The sequence below is a fragment of the Gopherus flavomarginatus genome, chromosome 20 (assembly GCF_025201925.1).
Source record: "Gopherus flavomarginatus isolate rGopFla2 chromosome 20, rGopFla2.mat.asm, whole genome shotgun sequence".
Lineage (NCBI taxonomy): Eukaryota > Metazoa > Chordata > Testudines > Testudinidae > Gopherus > Gopherus flavomarginatus.
This window is the reverse complement of record NC_066636.1, coordinates 5,684,857-5,707,188: the sequence shown is the minus strand read 5'-3', so window position 1 is coordinate 5,707,188 and position 22,332 is coordinate 5,684,857. Positions and strand designations below refer to the sequence as shown.

The window sequence follows — 22,332 nt, the reverse complement described above, 5'->3', positions numbered from 1 at the left end:
TTTGTAAACTGAGCTAGTGGACTTCAGAGTGAAGCAGCATAAGAACTGAGTTGTGGGGAGTTAGGAGGGGAGGGAAATCTCTGAGATAAACTATTCCTCCAATGGTAGTCACAGGTGCTTAGCACCTCTTAGCATTTGACCATTAGTACTTGCAGCTCTCACTGATTTATGGACTGAATTCCCTCTCCCAATGGAATCACTAGGAGTCAGCCAATGACAGGGGTACTGGGACAATTTTTACAGTGGGGAGGCTGAGAGCCATTGAACCAAACTGTAAACGTTACCTCCACTGGAATCCACTTCAAGCCAGGAGGTGCAGCAGCACCCCCAGCACTCCTAGTTCCAGCACATATGGTTAGTGACTTCAGTGCCATAGCAATGTGTTATTGAGAGTGCTCAGCACTTTGCTGGATCAGAGCCATAGGTACTTGTGCATATGCATAACTTTAAGCATGTGTGTAGCCTCACTGATTTCAACTGAACTCACCTGATTAAGTGTTTCAATAGATTGAAACCATAGCTTCCAGCAAACCAAGTGCCATTGTGTATCCCAGGCTTCCCAACTTCTCAGTGTCCTCTGGCTAGCTCAGCTGGCTCTGCATGAATGCTGTGCCCATGACAGGGCTGGATCTCCCAGCCTAGACACTGGACTTGAGTTCCCTGCCCTGTTGGTAGAACTGGATTTTCTCCTTTCAGATCCCTGCAAAACGCTGAAATGCCGGATCAAGGAGACATGCAAAACTGAAAATGGCCAAGAGGCATGTGTTCCTGCCTACACTGGAATCTGCCAGGGCTCAGGGGATGCACAGTACCAAACTTTTGATGGCCTGAAGTTTGATTTGCAGGACACCTGCAAGTACACAATCGCTAAGTACTGTGGCAGCGACCCTACCCTGGAGTCCTTCACCATTGATGAGAAGAACGACAACAGGGGGAACCAGGAAATCTCCTTTTGGCAGGTGACCAATATCTATGTCTACGGGTACAACATCTCCATCTACAAGAGGGAAGTTGGCAAAGTCCGGGTGAGTTTCCCAGCTCAGGGTTCTGTGACTTTTCTACTTGTGTCTCTCACACAGATGGAATCCTAGATACAGGTGACATATGGGCAATACAAGTACATAAATGCAACTGATCTTCTGTGTTTGACATTGTTGTGATAGATAGATAGATAGATAGATAGATAGATAGATAGATAGATAGATAGATAATATGCAGACAAATAGAAACTGGTAGATAGTGTAGCTACATACATACTGTGTTTATTCAGGGAAAGTCACATTGATTCTTGCCTGCATATTTAAACCTGCCTCTGGATATTTCCATTACGTGCATCTGACGAAGTGGGTATTCACCCAGGAAAGCTCATGCTCCAATACTTCTGTTAGTCTTTAAGGTTCCACAGGATTCTTTGTTGCTTTTTACAGATCCAGACTAACACGGTCGCCCCTCTGATAATTGATTTCAGTGATTCTGTCACGTGCCACTGGTTGAAGTGACAATGATTTACAGCCAAAATGAGTGGCAGGGTTACAGTTGCAGTAAGAACAAGTGAGGATGAAAGAGCAATTACACCTATCATACCTCCCCCCTCCTCTCTGTCTCTAGCTGAACAGTGTGATCACCAGTCTCCCAGTGACACTGAAAGACGGTAAAATCAAACTGTACCAGAAAGATCTCAGCACCGTTCTGCAGACGGACTTCGGCCTCCAGATTGCATATGACAAAAATTGGCATATAGCGATCACCCTCCCCAGCAGCTATTATGGGACCACATGCGGCCTATGTGGGAACTTCAACCAGAATCCAGACGATGACATAATGGCATCCAAAGGCACCAGCTTCTCCTCCATCATGGACTGGGCTGCCAGTTGGAAAGTCCAAGATCGGGACCCCCTTTGCTGGAATTATTGCCAAGAGACTTGCCCAAAGTGTGATCTGTATGGGGATGACAGTCACTGTGGGGTGATCAGTAAAGCACCGGGAGGGCCTTTCAGAGAGTGTCACTCCAGGGTGAGCGCTGATGACTTCTTTGACAGCTGCATCTATGACATGTGTCTGAATGAGGGGGACAAGAGCATTCTGTGTGAGGCGCTGGAGGCCTACGCGAATGCCTGCAGGAGGCATGGGGTCACTGTCGATGACTGGAGGACGCCGTCCAGTTGCGGTGAGTCTGGCAGCTTGGTTTCTTATTGACTATGGTAGCTGTAGTCTATCTGTTTACTTTGTTGATGAGCATGGGGATGGAAATATCCAGGATTCCTGAGGTACTGGGGTCAGCACTGACTCTTAGAGTAGAGCTCCCCCTAGCAGTCATTCAGCCAAGAGCTAACCTGCCTGGCCCTGTTAGTTAATGAGATTTAAAACAATCACTGATTCAGGTGGCTAGTGTACATGTACACAGCAGCTGGGAGGCATAATTCTCAGCTCAGGTGGACTTTCACACACTCACTTGGCTTGAGATCGATATCTAAAAATATCAGTGTGGATGCAAAGTTGCTGCCCAAGTCTCCTATGTATATATACCCTATAAGTGTGATGTATCTGGCAAGCTGACAATGGTGGAGTTCAGTGTTTCTAAGTGTCTATGGAGTATAGGGGGCTGTGGAACTTTTTTGGTGGTCTTCAGAGTGAAGCAGCTGTAGATAATTGTGGAGTTAAGAGGGGAGGCAGCTCCATGAGATGTTCTTCTCCCATTGAAATGCATGATATCTCAAGGTGCTTAAACCTCTCAGAATTTGACTCTTAGCATCTGCAGCCCTTGCTGACTCAGGGTATGTCTACACTACGGGATTATTCAGATTTTACATAAACCGGTTTTGTGAAACAGATTGTATAAAGTCGAGTGAACGCGGCTACACTAAGCACATTAACTCAGCGGTGTGCGTCCATGTACCTAGGCTAGTGATGATTTCTGGAGCGTTGCGCTGTGGGTAGCTATCCCGTAGCTATCCCATAGTTCCCGCAGTCTCCCCCGCCCATCGGAATTCTGGGTTGAGATCCCAATGTCTGATGGTGCAAAAACAGTGTTGTGGGTGATTCTGGGTAAATGTCGTCACTCATTCCTTCCTCCGTGAAAGCAACGGCAGACAATCATTTCACGTCCTTTTTCCCTGGATTGCCCTGGCAGATGCCATAGAATGGCAACCATGGAGCCTGTTTTGCCTTTCGTCACTGTCACCGTATGTGTGCTGGATGCTGCTGACAGAGGCGGTACTGCAGCGCTACACAGCAGCATTCATTTGTCTTTGCAAGGTAGCAGAGATGGTTACCATCCCTATTGCACCGTCTGCCATTGTAAATTGGCGATGAGATGACGGTTATCAATCATTTTGTACCGTTTGCAATTGGAAAGTGATGATGACAGTTATCAATCATTTTGTACTGTCTGCTGCTGTCATGGGTGCTTCTGGCTGGCCTTGCTTAGGTTGGCCGGAGATGTGTGGACAAAAATGGGAATGAGTCCCTGGGTCATTCCCTTTTTTATGTTTTGTCTAAAAATAGAGTCAGTCCTGCCTAGAATATGGGGCAAGTCTACTAGAGAACCAGAGAGCACAGCCGCTCTGGGTCAGAGCCCCAGAGATCCCGCAGAAATGATGAACTCCATGCAATTCTAGGGGGTGCCCGTGAACAACCCCAGCTGTTGCTTCCCTCCTCCCACACCCCTCCTGGGCTACCGTGGCAGTGTCCCTCCATTTGTGTGATGAAATAATAAAGAATGCAGGAATAAGAAACACTGACTTTTTATCAAGATAAAATGAGGGGGAGGCAGCCTCCAGCTGCTATGATAGTCCAGGGAGTACAGAATCTTTTCTTTAGACACGAAAGGAGGGGGGAGGCTGATGGAGCTCAGGCTCCAGCTGCTATGATGAGGACGCTTACCCAGCATTTTGCACCGTCGGCCAGGAATGAGAGGGAGTCATTCCCATTTTTACACAGGCGCCCCCGGCCAAGCTCACCGAGGCCAGCCAGGAGCACTCACGGGATGATGATGGTTTTCCTCCATTTTGTACCGTCTGCCATCAGGAAAGGAAGGGAAGGGGATGCTGCTGTTCAGTGCCGCAGCAATGCGTCTACTAGCAGCATGCAGTAGACATGCGGTGACATTGAAAAATGGCAAGAAACGATTTTTTTCCCCTTTTCTTTCATGGGGGGGAGGGGTGGTAAATTGACGAGATATACCCTGAACCACCTGGGACAATGTTTTTGACCCTACAGGCATTGGGAGCTCAGCCAAGAATGCAAATGCTTTTCGGAGACTGCGGGAACTGTGGGATAGCTGGAGTCCTCAGTCTCCCCTCCCTCCCTCCATGAGCATCCATTTGATTCTTTGGCTTTCCATTATGCTTGTCACACAGCACTGTGTTGAGTCCCTGCTGTGGCCTCTGTCTATCATAGCCTGGAGATTTTTTCAAATGCTTTGGCATTTCGTCTTCTGGAATGGAGCTCTGATAGAACAGATTTGTCTCCCCATACAGCAATCAGATCCAGTATCTCCCATACGGTCCATGCTGGAGCTCTTTTTGGGTTTGGGACTGCATCGTCACCCGTGCTGATCAGAGCTTCATGCTGGGCAAACAGGAAATGAAATTCAAAAGTTCGCACAGCTTTTCCTGTCTACCTGGCCAGTGCATCTGAGTTCAGATTGCTTTCCAGAGCGGTCACAATGATGCACTGTGGGCTACCGCCCAGAGGCCAATACCGTCGATTTGCGGCCACACTAACCCTAATCTGACATGGCAATACCGATTTCAGCGCTACTCCTCTCATCGGGGAGGAGTACAGAAACCGGTTCAAAGAGCCCTTTATATCGATATAAAGGGCTTCGTTGTGTGGATGGGTGCAGGGTTAAATCGGTTTAACGCTGCTAAATTCGGTATAAACGTGTAGTGTACACCAGGCCTTATGGACTGAAATCCTAGTCCCACTGGAGTCAATGGGAATTCACCAATGAATTCAGTGCCACAGAAACAACTTATTGAGGGTGCTCAGCGTGTTGCTGGATCAGAGACATATGGACCTAGGCACATGAATAACTTTAAGCATGTGAGTAGCCTCACTGATTTCAATGGAACTACTCACATGGTTAAATTCTTTGCTGGATTGGGACTATAACTTGCAGCAAGCCAGGTTCTGTTGACTATCGTGGACTTGCCATCCGCTCAGCATGCAATGGCTGACTTAGCTGGTTCCACATGAAGGTTGTGCTCATGACCAGTCTGGCTCTCCCATGCTATCATTATTGTTATTAATTGATAACCCACAGCTTTGTCACTGATGCTTATTGTTTTATAGCAAGCCTAAATATAGGTGGGCAAGTGTTTGTGTTGTGTTGAGAAATTTTGGAAGGTGGTGACAGAGGAGTATGTGCTGTAATGAGAAGCGATGTGTTGGGTTTATCATGTGCTGGCTGTGTGGTTGTGTTAATTTGTATCGGGGGACTGGGCTGAAGAATTTTGTGTTGAACTGTGTGGGTGACAAATGAGGGGATGGTGTGTCTGGGGGATCATGTTTGGGGATTTTGTGTTGATTTGTTTGGGCATGTGGACTGCGTTGGAGAGTTTGTGTTAAGTTGTACAGGTGATGAATCAATCTTTAAAGAACTGTGGGGCAGGCTCCCTTATATCACTGACTCATTACAACCAATGAAATTGTTGTATACAAACTAGGTGTAGAGTAAGGGTGATGGTTGGTTGAGATACCTCTAACTCACAATGTTCTAAGTCTCTTGGCATGCCATAGGTGCATGCCTTACTGCTTTATTATATATAGATTATTATTATTATTATTATTATTATTATTATTATTATTATTTATACTACTGTAGCACTTAGGAACCTAGATGCTGGACTTGAGTTCCCTGCCATGTTGATATGTCCAAAATTTTTTCTTTCAGATGCCTGCAAAGCTCTGAAATGCAGAACCAAAGAGACATGCCGGACTGAGGATGGCCATGCATCATGTATTCCTGACTACATGGGAACCTGCCTGGGCTCAGGGGACATGAACTACCAAACGTTTGATGGTCTGAAGTTTGACTTCCAGGGCACCTGCACCTACACCCTGACCAAATACTGTGGAAGTGACGCCACTCTGGAGCCTTTCACCATTGATGAGAAGAACGCCAATAGGGAAAGCCAGGATATCTCCTTTCTGCGAGTGACCAATGTCTACATCTATGGGTACAACATCTCCATGTACAAGAGGGAAGTTGGCAAAGTCCGGGTGAGTCTCCCAGCTCAGGGTTCTGGCACTTTTCAAGTTACAAAGCACAGTACTTTTGTATAGTGTCTCACACAAACAGAATCCCAAACAGATGTTGTCAGCTGAATATGTCATGTGGCAATAAAAGTACATAAATACATCTCATTTATATATTTGAAAACCTTATAATAGATAGATAGATAGATAGCAAAACCAAGACTTTGCGGCTAGATTGATAGCTTTTCAGATAGGTAGAATCTATATAGAGATATAGGGAATTCTGGAAACAGATACTGTAGGTAGATAGTGAAGCTAGATAAATACTATGTTTATTCAGGGACTTTGGATTGATTTCATTGTTCTTCTTGAGTAAGGAATGGGTAAACAGTGATTTAGTATTTGACGATTATTTTACTTGCTGGTGGTTAGAGAATGGTGAGGAGATAGTTGGAGTAATAGCAAGTGAGGATGAAAGAAGAATAATGTGCTTTGTGTTCCTCCCCTCCTGTCGGTCTCTAGCTAAACGGTGTGATCACCAATCTCCCAGTGACGCTGAAAGACGGTAAAATCAGACTATACCAGAAAGGCCTCAGCACCGTCATGCAGACAGACGTTGGCCTCCGGGTGGGGTACAACAAGAACTGGCATCTGGAAATTACCCTCCCCAGCAGCTATTATGGTGCCGTGTGCGGTCTTTGTGGGAACTTCAACCAGAACCCAGAAGACGACATGATGTCCTCCAATGGCATCAAAGTCTCCGTCATCGTGGATTGGGCTACCAGTTGGAAAGTCCAAGACCGGGACCCCTTTTGCTGGGATTATTGCCAAGAGACTTGCCCAATGTGTGATGAGAGTAAGAGAGAGCTGTATGGGGATGACAGTCACTGCGGGGTGATAAATAAAGCACCGGAAGGGCCCTTCAGAGAGTGTCACTCCAGGGTGAGCCCCGACAAGATCTTTGATAACTGCATTTATGACGTGTGTCTGAATGAACAGGACAAGACCATTCTGTGTGCATCACTGGAGGCCTATGCAGACTCCTGCAGGGACCATGGAGTCACTGTCTATGACTGGAGGACGCCGTCCAGCTGTGATGAATCTCGAGGTTGGTATTCTGTCAAAGCAGATGGCAATGGGACTAATCTGACAGTTTACCCTGTTGATGGAGGGGATGGTGAGTGACCTGAGCATGGGGATGGGAATACCCAGGTTCCTGGGGCTTTGGGGTCTGCACTGATTCTTAGAGTAAAGCTCCCTCTATTCTGAAGGGTTTCCTTTGTTTGGTTAAGTGTACCTTAGTAGTCTCGAAGAACTTGCAAGCCTGAAAGCATGATAGACACAGGTAGCTTATCTGCAATTTGGCTTTAAGTGCAACGTATCTAGCAAGCAGGCAATGGTGTAGTTTAATGTCTATGGGCCATAGGAGTCTGTGGAACATTTCTAGTGATCTTCAGAGTGAAACAGCATAAGAACAAAGCTGTGGGTGATCCAGGTCTTAGGAAGGGGGATCCAGGAGATTAACATTTTCTTCCATTGAAATACATGGGAGTCAAAGGTGCTTACAACTCTCAGAATTTAACCCCTAGCATATGTGGCTCTCACTGACATGCCCGCTGACAGCAATTCCAGGCTCCAGGGCAGCTGTGCTGGGGGGTGAGTTCTTCTGGCATGGCCAGAGCTTCCACATGCCTGCCTGGCTGCCTTCGCTGTTGTCAGTACCACCCCCCATATGTCTAGGAGCCGTGCGGCCCACCTGGATGATTTAAAAAGGCCTGGGGCTCCTGGCTGCTGTGCAGCAGCAGCCAGGGCCCCCCTGGCCCTTTTAAATTACCTGGACCCTTGGGCAACTGCCCCCTTCCCCCGCATGCTGTCGGCAGGCCTGCTCACCGATGTATGGACTGAAATGCCGCTTCCAAAGGAGTCAGTGGGAATTAACCAATTACGTCAGTGCCACAGCAATGGGTTATTGAGGGTGTGATGGATCAGAACCAGGGGCATTTAAGCACATGCGTAACTTTAAACATGTGAGAAACCTCACTGATTTCAATGGAACTGCTCATATGGTTGAGTGTTTAACTGGACTAGGACCAGAGCCTGCAGCAAGCCAAGCTCTGTTGAGTATCCTCAGCACGCCTTGGTTGGTTCAGTTGGTTCTGCATGAATGCTGTGCCCATGGCAGATCTTGCTCTCCTGGCCTAGACACTTGACTTGAGTCCCCCACTCTGTTGATGTCACTGGGCTTTCTCCTTTCAGAAACCTGCCAAACCCTGAAATGCCGGACCAAGGAGACTTGCAAGACAGAGGATGGCCATGCGACATGTGTTCCCGACTACGTGGGAACTTGCTGGGGCTGGGGGGACCCACATTATCATACCTTTGATGGCCTGAAGTTTGACTTCCAGGGCACTTGCACCTACACCATTGCCAAGTACTGTGGCCACGACCACTCCCTGGAGCCCTTTACCATTGATGAGAAGAATGATAACAGAGGCAGCCAGGCCATCTCCTTTCTACGAGTGGTCAACATCTATGTCTACGGGTACAACATCTCCATCTACAAGAGGGAAGTTGGCAAAGTCCGGGTAAGTCTTCGATTTCAGGACTGCACCTTATAACACACGCTGATTTGGCATAGTGTCTTTCACACAAATGGTATCCTAGAATCAGGGGATGTGAGAGAGAAAAACACAGGCAAATGGGAAGAAAGATGTTTTCAGGTGACGTTTCTAAGCTTGGACAAGGTGGGACGGTTGTTTCAGGTGTTAGAAGATGCATGGGAGAAGACTCTCCCTCCTATAGAAGGGACAGAGAAAGAAAGGAGTGTTGGATAGGTTGATAATAGAGGTGAAATCATGACTCCATTGAAATCAATGGGAGTAGGTGGCATAGATCACAGGACTCAGTAGAGGGCTGAATTCTATATTTAGTTATGGTGCATGTGTTGCAGTGTAAATTCAGAACTATATACTCCCCAATATGCACAGCAGAATGGCCTATCAGAGGTTTGCACAGAGATCAGAGGGAGAATATAGTCTTTATTTAGTAACCACACCTTGAATACTGCATGCAGTTCTGAACGCCCTATCTCAAAGTTATATTAGAATTGGAAAAGGTACGGAGAAGGGCAACACAAAGGATTAAGAGTATGGAACAGCTTCCAGATGAGGAGTGATTAAAAAGACTGGGACTTTTCATCTTGGAAAACAGGTGACTAAGGGGGCATATGATGGAGATCTAGAAAATCATGAATGGTGTGGAGAAACTGAATAAGGAAGTATAATTTATTCCTTGACATAGCACAAGTACCAGAGGTCACCCAATGAAATTAATGGGCAGCAGGTTTAAAACAAACAAAAGGAAATACTTCTTCACACAGCGCACAGTCAACCTGTGGAACTCATTGCCAGAGGATTATGGCCAAAACTATAATGGGGTTCAAAAAAGAGATAGATAAGTTTCTGGAGTATAGATCCATCAATGACTATTAGCCAAGATGGCCAGGAATGCAACCCCATGCCCTGGGTATCCCTAGCCTCTGACTACCAGAAGCTGGGAGTGGACAATAAGATGGATTACTCAATGATTGCCCTTTTCTGTTCATTCACTTGCAAGCACCTGGCATTGCCCACTGTCAGAAGTCAGGTCTGCCTCAGTATGTCTGTTCTTATGTTCTTAACCAGAGCTGGGCAAAATTTTTCATCCAAAACATTTGTTTGGTGAAAAATGCAGATTCTGTGCACTGAAACCTTTCATGAATTTGCATCAGTTTTGGCAACTTATTTTGGCAGAGAAAAAAATCTGAAAAACTGAAAGGTTTTGTTTCAACATTTTTTAAATAAAACATTTCAGTTTTTTCATTTGAAATGACGTTTTTTATCAAAACTTCTTTTAATTTTTTTTTTCAAATTTCAAATATTTTAAAAAGTGAAAAACGGTTTGTTTGACCTGAAACAATTTTCTTTCCACTTTTCACCAAAAAATGTGATTTTTTTTTCAGTTAGACTGAAACACTTCTTTCCCTAATTTTTCATAATTACTAATCTATTATTTGCACATCTCTAGAAGGAACTAATTTTTAATTTATGTATTTATTATTCATTTCCTTCCTTTTCCGTTCATTGTACAGTGAGAAAATTTGCTCCATTTGAGGCTCAGATATATTTCTGTCTCTTTTTTCTTCCATTTTCTGCATCTTCCTGTTTCTGATTCTCTTTTCTTGACCTGTCTGTGTGAATCTCCTTTATCCTTTTCTTTGTATCTCATTCTCTTAGCAACCCCTAGTTCTCTAGACACGCTGCTTCAGCCCCAGTCCTTGCCCCATTTGATCTGTTAAAACGACCAAGGTGTGATGGGATGCTTATCCCACACATAGAATCCTTGAACCATAGAGTTAGAAGGGACCTCAAGCATCACCTAGTCTAACGCCCTGCCATGATGCCATGTAGTGTCTAAATCATCCAAGACAGATGAAAACTTTTGAAAACTTCCTATGAAGGAGCTTCCACAACCTCTGCTAGGCAGTCTGTTCCATTGTTCTGCTCTTTTTTTGTTTAGGAAGTTTTTCCTGATTTAATCTAAATCTGCTCTGCTGTAGTTTGAACCCATTGCCTCTTGTCCTGCCCTCCATCTTTTTTATGGCAGCCTTTTACATATTTGAAGACTGCTATCATATCCCCCCATCTCCTCTTTTGCAAACTAAACATACTCAGTTCCTTCATATGTAAGGCTGCGAATCATTCATGGAGGTCATGGAAGTCATGGCTTTCGTGACTTTCCATGACATCCATGAATTTTGCAGTTCTGGTGCAGCTGACTCCAGGACCACCCAGCAGCTGAGGAAGCCCCAGGGCTAGCTACACCAAGCACTACTCTGGCAGCCCCAGGCAACTGGTCCCCAGCGCTGCCCTGGTGCAGTGGTCCGGGACCAGCTGCAGTGGCAGCGGGGACCCAGGCCTCCCCCATCTGAACTAGCAGTGGCAGGGCCTCAGGCTGCACCTCACTCCAGCTGCAGCAGGGCCTGGGCTGCCCCCCCGGCCAAAACGTCACCCTGCGAAGCTCCCCCCCAGCAGTTCCTCCCAACAGCAGCAGGAACTTCTCCCCCCCAACAGCAGTCTTCAGGAGTGCCCCCCTCCCAGCAGGTAAGATTTAGTCACAGGTATTTTTTATAAAAGTCATGGACATGTCAGGGGGCTGTGACTTTTTATTTATTGCCCGTGACCTATCGATGACTTTTACTAAAAATACCCGTGACTAAAACGTAGCCTTACTCATCTGACTTGCATTCCATAGCTTTGGTCATCTTTGTTGCTCACCTCTGGATCCTTTCCAGTTTCTCTACATACTTTCTATACAGCAGTGACCAAAATAAGATGCAGTACTCCAGCTGAGGCCTAACCAGTGCCAAGTAGACTGATACTATCACCTCCCCTGACTTGCATGCTATGCCTCTGTTAATGCATTTGTACATGCCATGATTCACCGTTGCAAAAAAAGGCAAACATTCTAGGATGCATTAGCAGAAGTGTTGTAAGCAAGACACAAGAAGTAATTATTAGGCCTTGTCTACACTGGCAAGTTACTGCGCAGTAGAGAAGCTTTCTAACTCCCGAGGTGTACACACTGCCAAGGCACTTAGTGCACAGAAACACCTCACTTGCAGCATTGTAAAAAAAATACCTCGACGAGAGTCGTAAATAAGCCTTAAAGCACAGAGGCTCCAGTATTGGCAGTGTAAACACATTACAGCGCAGAAAGCAATCGATTGACCTCCAGAAGTGTCCCATAATCCCTCAAGTGGCTGCTCTGCTCATTGTTTTGAACTCAGCTGCTCTGGAGACATGCACCACTCTCCTTTCAAAGCTCCGTTTCTGACAGCCCTTGCATGCTGTGCCTATCTGCTCAGAGACACAAAGCAAACCATTAATATGGAATGCTCATGCCATTGAACACAGAAGCCAGAGTGTGTGTGTGTGTGTGTGTGTGAGAGAGAGAGCGAGAGAGGCAGACAGACAGAGACAGACAGACAGATTGCTGAGCAGAGAGCTGGGGAGGGAGTTGAAAAACAGCTGGCAATGTAGTAGGATGCCCAAGAAACAATGAGATTGGGAAACCTGCATCATGTGACACTATGCCTGCCCCATGAGGCATTGCAAACCCTTCCCAAAGCACCCTGCGGCCAGTTGCACAGTGAGATAGCTACCACAATGCACTGCTCTCTTTGCCATTGCAAGAGCTGCTAATGTGGATATGCTCCACAGTCACAAGGAACACAGTGTGGACACACAACAGAGGATTAATTCCAGCACTTTAATAAAAGTTGTATAATTTGTTGCATAGAAACCTGCTATACCCTTACACTCTACTCCACACTGATTAAGCCTCAACTGGAATATTGTGTCCAGTTCCGGGCACCACATTTCAGGAAATATGTGGACAAACTGGAGAAAGTCTAGAGAAGAGCAACAAACATGATTAAAGGTCTAAAAAACATGACCTATGAGAGAAGATTTAAAAAATTGGATTTGTTTAGTCTGGAGAAGAGAAGACTGAGAGCTGGGAGGGTGGGCATGCTAACAGTTTTCAAGTACATAAAAGGTTGTTAGAAGGATAAGAGAGATAAATTATTCTCGTTAACATTTGAAGATAGGACAAGAAGCAATGAGTTTAAACAAGGACAGTTTAGGTTGGACATTAAGAAAAATTTCCTAACTGTCAGAGTAGTTAAGTACTGCAATAAATTACCTAGGGAGTTTGTGGAATCTCTGTCATTGGAGATTTTTAAGAGCAGGTTAGACCAACACCTGTCAGGGATGGTCTAGATAATACTTAGTCCTGCCATGAGTGCAGGGGGTGGGATCAGATGACCTTCGAGGTCCCTTCTAGTCCTATGATCCTATAATTCTATGCAGGGGAAGCACTTTTGCTACACAGGGAATAAATAGCTAGTGTTGTCACTGAAGTGTTATCCATGTGCTTTACAGTTGATGCTCTGATTTGCTTAGTAGAGGCAGTGGAGTTTACACCATTAGAGGGTCATCGTTTCAGGCTCTCTGCAGACTCAGGCAGATGTTGCCGAACTAGTCACACTTGAGGCACATTTGAAAGGTTTTCCTTGCAGCCATAAAGGCCAAAAAATTATTTTAAACAAACAAAACAAACAAACAAAAATGAAAGCTTAGATTCTGGAGATTTCCAAAGTGTCATGTGGGTCATATAGATATATCAGATGGGTTGTGTGATGGGTTGGATCACAGAAACCCCTTTAGAGTTGCCAGCTTATGTGCCAAGACTACTTTTGCCCCTGCTTTCCCTGCCAGCCTGGACGTCAGTCTGCTCCAACACAGACCCAGGGTCTGAACCACATGCCCCAAAGCTGCAGATATAACTGAAAGCAGCTTAAGAAGTGTTCCTGTCTTTAACAGTCAGATGCCCAACTCCCAAGGGGTCCAAACCCCAAATAAACCCCAAATAAACTCATAAATTGTTCACCCTCTATAACACTGATAGAGAGATATGCACAGCTGTTTGCCTCCCTGCCCCCGCCCAGGTATTAATACATACTCTGGGTTAATTAATAAGTAAAAAGTGATTTTATTAAATACAGAAAGTAGGATTTAAGTGTTTCCAAGTAGTAACAGACAGAACAAAGTGCATTACCAAGCAAAATAAAATGAAACATGCAAGTCTAAGCCTAGTACAGTAATAAAACTGAATACAGATAAAATCTCACCTCCAGAGATGTTTCAATAAATTTCTTTCACAGACTGGACGCCTTCCTAGTCTGGGCACAATCCTTTCCCCTGGTACAGCCCTTGATCCAGCTCAGGTGATAGCTAGGGGATTTCTCATGATGGCCACCACCTTTGTTCTGTTCCACCCACTTACATATCTTCTGCATAAGGCAGGAATCGTTTGTCCTTCTGGGTTCCCACCCCTCCTTCTCAATGGAAAAATGTCAGGTTAAAGATGGATTCCAATTCAGGTGACATGATTACATGTCACTGTAAGACCCCAAGCCTTAATTCTTCCCAGCCTGACTCACAGGAAGGCCTGCCTGCAAACAGAGCCATCCACAGTCCATTATCCTGGTTGATAGGAGCCATCAAGATTCCAAACCACCATTAATGGCCCACACTTTGCATAATTACAATAGGCCCTCAGAGTTATATTTCATATTTCTAGTTTCAGATACAAGAGTGATACATGTATACAAATAGGATGACCACACTCAATAGATTATAAGATTTGTAATGATACCTTATAAGAGACCTTTTGCATGAAGCATATTCCAGTTACATTATATTCACACTCATTAGCATATTTTTCATAAAATCATATCGTGTGCAACATCACAGGTTGTGTATTAGACACTTCTAGATAATTAGATATTGTAGATAGATACCATGGGTGGGTAAATAACATAGCTAGATAATGTGGACAGAGAGATCAGTGGATGGATGGTTAGATTGATGGATGGATGGATGGTTAGATTTTGCAGGTGTCTAATCAATATAGCTAGGTTGTGTGCATGGATAGAGAGACACAGAGAATTCTTCAGACAGACAGACAGATACTGTAGGTAGATATTGTAGATAGATAAGTACTGTATACAGAATTCTAAAAATGTAGGGCCAGAAGGCACCTCAAGAGGTCATCTAAGTCCATCTCCCTGGGCTGAGGCAATATTAAGTATAGCTAGACCATCCTTGACAGGTGTTTGTTGAACCTGTTCTTAATATATTCAGGCCAACTTGCATTGATTTCACTGGTTCTTCCTGAGTAAGGAATGGGTAAAAAGTGACAGCTATTAGTCAGGATGAACAGAGATGGTGTCCCTAGCCTCTGTTTGCCAGAAGCTGGGAATGGGCGACAGGAGATGGATCACTTGATGATTACCTGTTCTGTTCATTCCGTCTGAGGCACCTGCAATGGCCACTGTCGGAAGACAGGATACTGGGCTAAATGGACCTGGTCTGGCCCAGTATGGCTATTCTTATGTTCTTATGATGAAGGATTTGGTCCCCTTATTGTACATGCCACTGGTTAGAGTGACAATGAGGTACAGTCAAAATTAGTGGTGAGGTGACATATTCAATGAGAACAAGTTAAGATGACAGAGCAATAACACCCCATCCTGTCCTTGTCTCTAGCTAAACGGCGTGATCACCAGTCTCCCAGTGACACTGTTAGACGGTAAAATCAGAGTGTACCAGAGCGGCTTCCGCGCCATCCTGCAGACGGACTTTGGTCTCCAGGTGGCATATAACTGGGACTGGCATCTGCTGATCACCCTCCCCAGCAGCTATTATGGGGCCACGTGTGGCCTATGTGGGAACTTCAACCAGAACCCTGAAGATGACATGACATCAGCCAGCGGCACCAAAGTCTCCTCCATCGTGGGCTGGGCTGCTAGTTGGAAAGTCCAAGACCAGGATCCTTTTTGCTCGGATTCCTGCCAAGAGAACTGCCTGACATGTGATGAGAGCACAAGGAAGCTGTACGGGGGCGACAGTCACTGTGGGTTGATCAGCAAAGCACCGGGAGGGCCCTTCAGAGAGTGTCACTCCAGAGTGAACTCCAGTGAGTTCTTTGATAGGTGCATCTATGACGTGTGTCTGAACAGGGGCGCTACGAGAATCTTGTGCCAGGCGCTGGAGGCCTACGCAGCAACCTGCAGAGACCACGGGGCCACTGTCTATGACTGGAGGATGCCATCTGGCTGCGGTGAGTCTGACAGCTTGGTGTCCTTACTGACACAGGCATGATCGGGCTAGTCACTAGAGAAACCTGGATGTTTTTCATTCCTCCGGAGTTTTGAGGAAAAATGCCATTCTTGTCAAATTTGAAATTTTAGAAAAAAGTTCAGATTTTGAGAAAATTTAATTTCAAAACGTGTGAGACAAAGCGTGTCAGTAACATTTCAGAATGGAACATTTCAATTTTTCATTTTGAAACGACTGTTGACAACAAAATTAATTATTTTTAGATATATAAAACATTTTAAAAAAGTTTTATAAGATTGAAATCTGAAAATAGTGTTTTGATTTTATCAAAATAAAACACCTCAATCGACTTGCAACAATGTCTGGGACAGGAATTTCATTTTCGTTCCCTTTCGGAACAGAAATAAATCCAAAATCTTGATATTTCCCATGAAATGGTAAATCTGGTTTCAGCTCAGTTCCATTAGCCCATCTGTTCATTCTGTCGGTGGAAGGGATGGTGAATGACCTGAGCATAGGGTTGTGAATGGCTGGGTTTCTTGGGCATAGGGATCAATGCTGACTCTGAGCACCACCTATTGAGCTCCCTACTCCACTCCTTGCAGTACGACGTCCCCTAGTGTCACCCTTGCGAATTGGAGTCAGCACTGATTCCAAGGAGTGAGCATCCCCTACTGAGCCTTCCACCCCACTCCCACACTGGGGCATTGGAGTCAGCATGGACACAAGTGGAGAGCACCTCCTAATCAGATCCGTCTCCTTTGTTTGCAGAACAGTGCCCCCTAGTCCACACTGTGCCATTAAGGTCAGCACTAACTCAAGGGAAAGTACTCTTACCTAGCACTCCCTGCAGACCTAAGTGTTCTTTATACCCAAGTGCTGACCCTGACTGACTCATGGCCTGTGAGATTTGGCTGCAGACATATAGGCCTTTTGGTTCCTGAATGCAGAAGTTAATTCCACCGTCCTTTTCCTTTTGGCTGTTTCATGGAGGATGGATAATGCACTGCATGTAAGAATTTGTCTGTAGATCTCACTGCGTCTAGGCAGGTTGTTTCATTTATTTCCTGTATTTTTAAATGTCCCCTTTCCAACCCTGTCCCAGCCCTGCCCTGCCCTGAGAACAGCCACTACGAGGCCTGTGGGAACGCCTGCCCAGCCAGCTGCTCTGACCAAACTGCCCCCTCCTCCTGCCGGGAGCCCTGCGTGGAGACCTGCCAGTGTAATGACGGTTACGTCCTCAGCACTGACAAGTGTGTCCCCGTGGCAAGCTGTGGCTGTGACTACAACGGCCGCTACTACAAACCCAGTGAGGAGTTCTGGGACGATGAGAACTGCCGCTCTCGGTGCAGGTGTGACCCCAGCCTGGGCACAGTGGTTTGCAGGAAGACCAGTTGCAAGGCCAAAGAAAGATGCTCTGTGGTCAATGGGGTCCGTGGTTGCCATGCAATCAGCTACCCCACCTGCATAGGTACTGGAGACCCTCACTACACCACCTTTGATGGGAAAAACTATGATTTTATGGGCACCTGCATCTACCAGTTCGCGGCTCTCTGCTCCGAGGACCCCACACTCACCCCATTCAATGTTAAAGTGGAGAACAACAACCGAGGCAGCAAGGCCGTGTCCTTCACCAAAACAGTGACCTTAGAGGTCTACAACGTGACCATCAGCTTGAGCCAGGAGCATCCACGTAAGATCCAGGTAGGGACGCAGGATCACTGGGGAACACAGGAAGTAATTTCAGTGATCTCTTGTTGGGGCTCTATGTTGTCTTCTTAGCTCTGGGAAGGAGTGGGATCTAGTGGTTGGAGCAGGGGGGTGGGAGCAAGGACTTCTGGATTCCATCCCTGGCTCTGTGAGGGAAGTGGTGTCCAGTGGTTGGAGCAGGTGGGGCTGGGAGCCAGGACTCCTAGGTTCTATCACAGCTGTGGGGGCTATTGGGTTTGAGCAGATGGTGCTAAGTACTAAAGCTCCAGCATTCTACTCTGGAAAAGTGGTTTGAACTGGGATTCAGATATTTAGGCTTTTATTCCTGTCTCTGCCCCTGACTGGCTTAATAACCTAGGACAAGTCACTTCCTACCTCTGTACCTCTTTGAGCAGGTCTACATTTAAAACACTGCACCGATACAGCTGCACCCCTGTAGCACTTCGTGAAGATGCTACTACGTCGATGGGAGAGCTTCTCCTGTCTGCGTAGATATACCAGTTCCCCAAGAGGCAGTGGCTATGTTGACAGGAGAAGTCCTCCCATCAACATAGCATTGTCTACACCAGGGTTAGGTCAGTGTAACTGCATTGCTCAGGGGGTGAATTTTTCATACACCGGAGTAATGTAGTTTTCTTCTTCAAGTGCTTGCTCATATCGATTCCAATTAGGTGTGCGCGCACCACGTGCACGCTCATCGGAAGATTTTTACCCTAGCAACACTCGGTGTGTTGGCCGGGCGCCCCCTGAAGTGGCGTCATTATGGCGCTGGATATAAACCCCTGCCAACCCAATGGCCCTTCAGTTCCTTCTTACCACCCATGATGGTTGTTGGAACTGTGGAGCGCGGCTTTGCTGATCTCCACATCCCTAGCTCCTCATAGTTCTTTACTGTTACTGTGTCTATAGTTCGAGTTCTTGTAGTTATAGTTAGTATTAGTTCCTGTCTTCATAGTTAGTGTATATAGTTTAAGGGGGGATCGGGGATTAGCCCCTTTCCTCCACCCCGGTGCGGGCCATGCCCAAGGCACCGGGATTCAAACCATGCTCAGCGTCCAAAAGCCGATGCCAATAGGGGATCCCCACGACTCCTGTCTCAAGTGCTTAGGGGAATCCCACCTTACCAATAAGTGCCGCATCTGCAAGTCCTTTAAACCAAGGATGAAGGAGCGGGACTTTCGATTGAAACAGCTCTTCATGGAGTCGGCACTTAGCCCTGCAGCATCGGCACCGACCGCCCAACAGACTGCTTCGGTAAGGAGTGCCCCTTGGGCACCGGACCGCTCTGGTACCGAGAAGGAGTCCTGGCACCGACCCTTACCGGCACCAACATCTGCTCAGCACCACTCCCTGTTCCTGAGACCTGGGAAGCAACATAGTGCCTCAACTTCGGCTCCACGGAAGGAGTGCTCTTCCAAGACTGTTCATCCGGCACCGTCATCTGCCGCGGTACCGTCGACTGTGACACCACAGCTTGCGCCTCCGCCAAGCTCAGCACCATCGATTCCAGTCCCACAAAGGCCGTTGAGTCCGGTGCCCGACAGCTCCCCTGCTCATGCTGTGGTTGAGCTTGCCCTTCCTTCTATATCGGAGACCTTCTCCACGGCAAGGGAGCTCATCGCAATGACGGAGTCAACATGGCCTCAGCCCCCGGCACCACCGGTGTGGGTCATACAATCCACTGGCAAGCTGGCCATGGTAAAGCCTTCTTCCGTTGGTCCACCAGAGAGACGTTGCTCAAGATCCCGGTCTTGCAGACGCTCTCGATCGCACCGTTCCCGCTCCCGGCACCGCTCGCAGTCCCGGCACCGCTCTCCATCATGGTACCGGTTGCACTCGCTGCACCATTCGACATCTCATTCACTGGACAGATACTCTTGGTACCGATTGGGCTCACGGCACCGATCTCAGCACCGTGTATCCTGCAGTCGCTCCAGATGAAGGGACTTGAGATCTCGGTCGACCTCCCTGCACCGATACGGTAGAAGGTCCCGGTCTCGCTCGCGGTACCATTATAGCTCCCGGTACTGCTCCCCGGTACCACCCTGGGCCCGAGTGTCGAGAACAGTGGCGCCCTCCCAGGGACTATCAGCACCACCGTGGCCTTCCAGACACACATCGGTGTCATCGCAGGCTGGTAGCGCATCCTATCATCAGGAGCGTGACTCTGACGTCCCCAGCCATATATTTCCAGAGAGCCAGAGCCACGAGCATGAGCCTCATCACTGGTCCTTTTGGACACCGTGGGCATACCACCAAAGCCAAGGTGCACCATCAGTGGCTCAATGGCCAGCCCCGTCAGAACACCGGGTACCAGAGGCGACAGTAAGCTGCCCCCTCCCCTGCAGGCACGGATGAGGCGACAATATCATCTGCAGTTGTCGAGGTTCCACCGGACGCAGATGATGCCCATCAAGTACAAGAGCCAACACAGGACCCTTTGGTCCTGGGCCTCTCCTCCTCCTCCTTGCCTGATGAGGCGGTGGCGGGGACATCCTCCTCAGGCCCTCCACCAATTGACCTCAGGGCCCATCAGGACCTTTTGCAGCGAGTGGCTCAGAATATGAACTTGCAGGTGGAGGAGGTCCCTGAAATAGAGGACCCGGTCGTGGACATCCTATCGGCTGATGCACCTACTACAGTCACTCTTCCGTTCATCCGCACTATACAGGCTAATGCGGACACCATTTGGCAATCCCCAGTTTCAATTCCACCGACAGCAAGGGGAATAGAGAGGAAATATATGGTCCCCTCAAAGGGGTATGAATATCTCTACACTCACGCACCTCCTTGCTCTCTAGTTGTCCTATCAGTGAACGAACGGGAGCGTCATGGCCAGCAAGCCCCGGCTCCTAAGTCAAAGGAGGCTAGGCGTATGGACCTACTAGGCCACAAAATATACTTGGCCGGGGGCCTCCAGCTTAGGGTGGTGAACCAACAAGCCCTCCTAAGTAGGTATAACTTTAATACTTGGGTGACCTTGGGGAAGTTTACGGAGCTTCTTCCCCAGAAGTCCCATCAAGAATTCACAGCCCTACTTGAGGACGGTAAAAAGTAGCAAGAGCCTCTCTACAGGCCTCTCTGGATGCAGTGGACTCTGCAGCCAGAACTCTGATGTCAGGAGTGACAATGAGGCGTATCTCCTGGCTCCAGGTATCAGGCCTTCCCCCTGAATTGCAACAAACTATTCAGGATTTACCCCTTGAAGGCCAGGGCCTTTTCTCAGACAGGACTGACCCCAGGTTGCAAAGTCTGAAGGAAATCGCATTATAATGTGCTCGCTGGGTATGCACACGCCAGTGACCCAAAGCAGGACCTTCCGGCCCCAGCTACACCGTCCTTATGCCCAGACTAGGCCACGTCAGAACGTTACCAGAAGGTGCGGCAGGGGGAATCGTCGGAGACAGTTTGGCCCTCAAGGAGCTCAAAATCAGGCATCCTCTAAACCATCAGCGGGGCCTAAGTAGAACTTTTGATGGGACGCCCAAAGACGGCCCACCAGTTACCCTACCAGATCCTTCTCCTCCCTTTCTCAACCACGTCTCCCGATTCCTCCCTGCCTGGTCCCAGCTAACTTCAGATCGTTGGGTCCTGCGCACGGTGGAAGGGGGATACCGCCTCCAGTTTGCTTCAACCCCGCCTTCCCACCCTCCCTACCCATCCCTCTTCAGGGACCCCTCTCATAAGCAATTCCTCTTACAAGAGGTCCAGTCGCTCCTAGCCATGGGAGCCATAGAGGAGGTGCCAAAGGATATGAGAGGCAAGGGGTTTTATTTCCCGCTACTTCTTAATCCTCAAGGCAAAGGGAGGTCTAAGACCGATCCTAGACCTGCGAGAACTCAACAAATTCATGATAAAGCTGAAGTTCTGTATGGTATCCCTGGGGATCGTTATCCCATCCCTGGATCTGGGAGACTGGTATGCCGCCCTTGATATGAAGGACGCGTATTTCCACATTGCAATTTACCCACCACACAGACGATCCCTCCGTTTTGTGGTCAACCACCAACACTTTCAGTTTACTGTACTTCCGTTTGGCCTTTCTACAGCTCCGCGTGTCTTCACAAATTGCATGGCTGTAGTTGCCGCCTCCCTCCAGCGTCGTCTAGTACATGTCTACCCATTATCTCGACGATTGGCTCATTTGAGGGACTTCCCAGTTACAAGTGTCACAGCACCTGCGCATCATCAGAGATCTCTTTGGGAGCCTAGGTCTCATGATCAACACAGAAAGTCTACTCTCACGCTCACGCAGAGAATAGACTTAATTGGAGCGGTTCTGGACTCCAATTTGTCCAGATCCTGCCTCCCACAGTCATGTTTTCAGACAATGGCTTCATTAATCCGAAGTCTTCAAACATTCCCGACAACGTCGGTGCGCACCTGCCTCAGCCTAGTAGGTCACATGGCCTCCTGCACCTTCATGACCAAGCACGCCAGGCTATGCCTTCGTCCCTTCCAAGCCTGGCTTGCTTCAATATACCAACCACGCAGAGACAGCCTGGACTCGGTGCTCACTATCCCCAGGAAGGTTCTGGGCTCCCTAACCTGGTGGCTAGACCCCACTCTAGTCTGTGCAGGGATGCCATTCCACCCACCTCAACCTTCGATGGCCCTAACCACGGACGCGTCATCGCTGGGTTGGGGTGCCCACCTCGGGGGACTCCGCACTCAAGGCCTCTGGTCGCCTCAAGAA

The 22,332-nt window shown here is 47.6% G+C and overlaps 1 protein-coding gene across 7 annotated transcripts in view; it reads left to right on the top strand.

Moving 5' to 3' along the window:
* Positions 1-22,332, top strand: part of LOC127038134 (IgGFc-binding protein-like) — a 121,036-nt gene that overhangs the window by 85,069 nt on the left and 13,635 nt on the right. For 4 of the 7 annotated variants that reach the window (XM_050930570.1, XM_050930569.1, XM_050930571.1 and 1 more), the window contains 7 exons: positions 697-1,025; positions 1,609-2,167; positions 5,897-6,225; positions 6,724-7,309; positions 8,458-8,786; positions 15,354-15,927; positions 17,032-17,630. In XM_050930570.1, coding sequence (XP_050786527.1) covers positions 697-1,025; positions 1,609-2,167; positions 5,897-6,225; positions 6,724-7,309; positions 8,458-8,786; positions 15,354-15,927; positions 17,032-17,630 — 3,305 coding nt within the window. The remainder of the gene's footprint in view (positions 1-696; positions 1,026-1,608; positions 2,168-5,896; positions 6,226-6,723; positions 7,310-8,457; positions 8,787-15,353; positions 15,928-17,031; positions 17,631-22,332) is intronic. The other 3 variants (XM_050930566.1, XM_050930567.1, XM_050930568.1) reach the window with 3 other exon arrangements.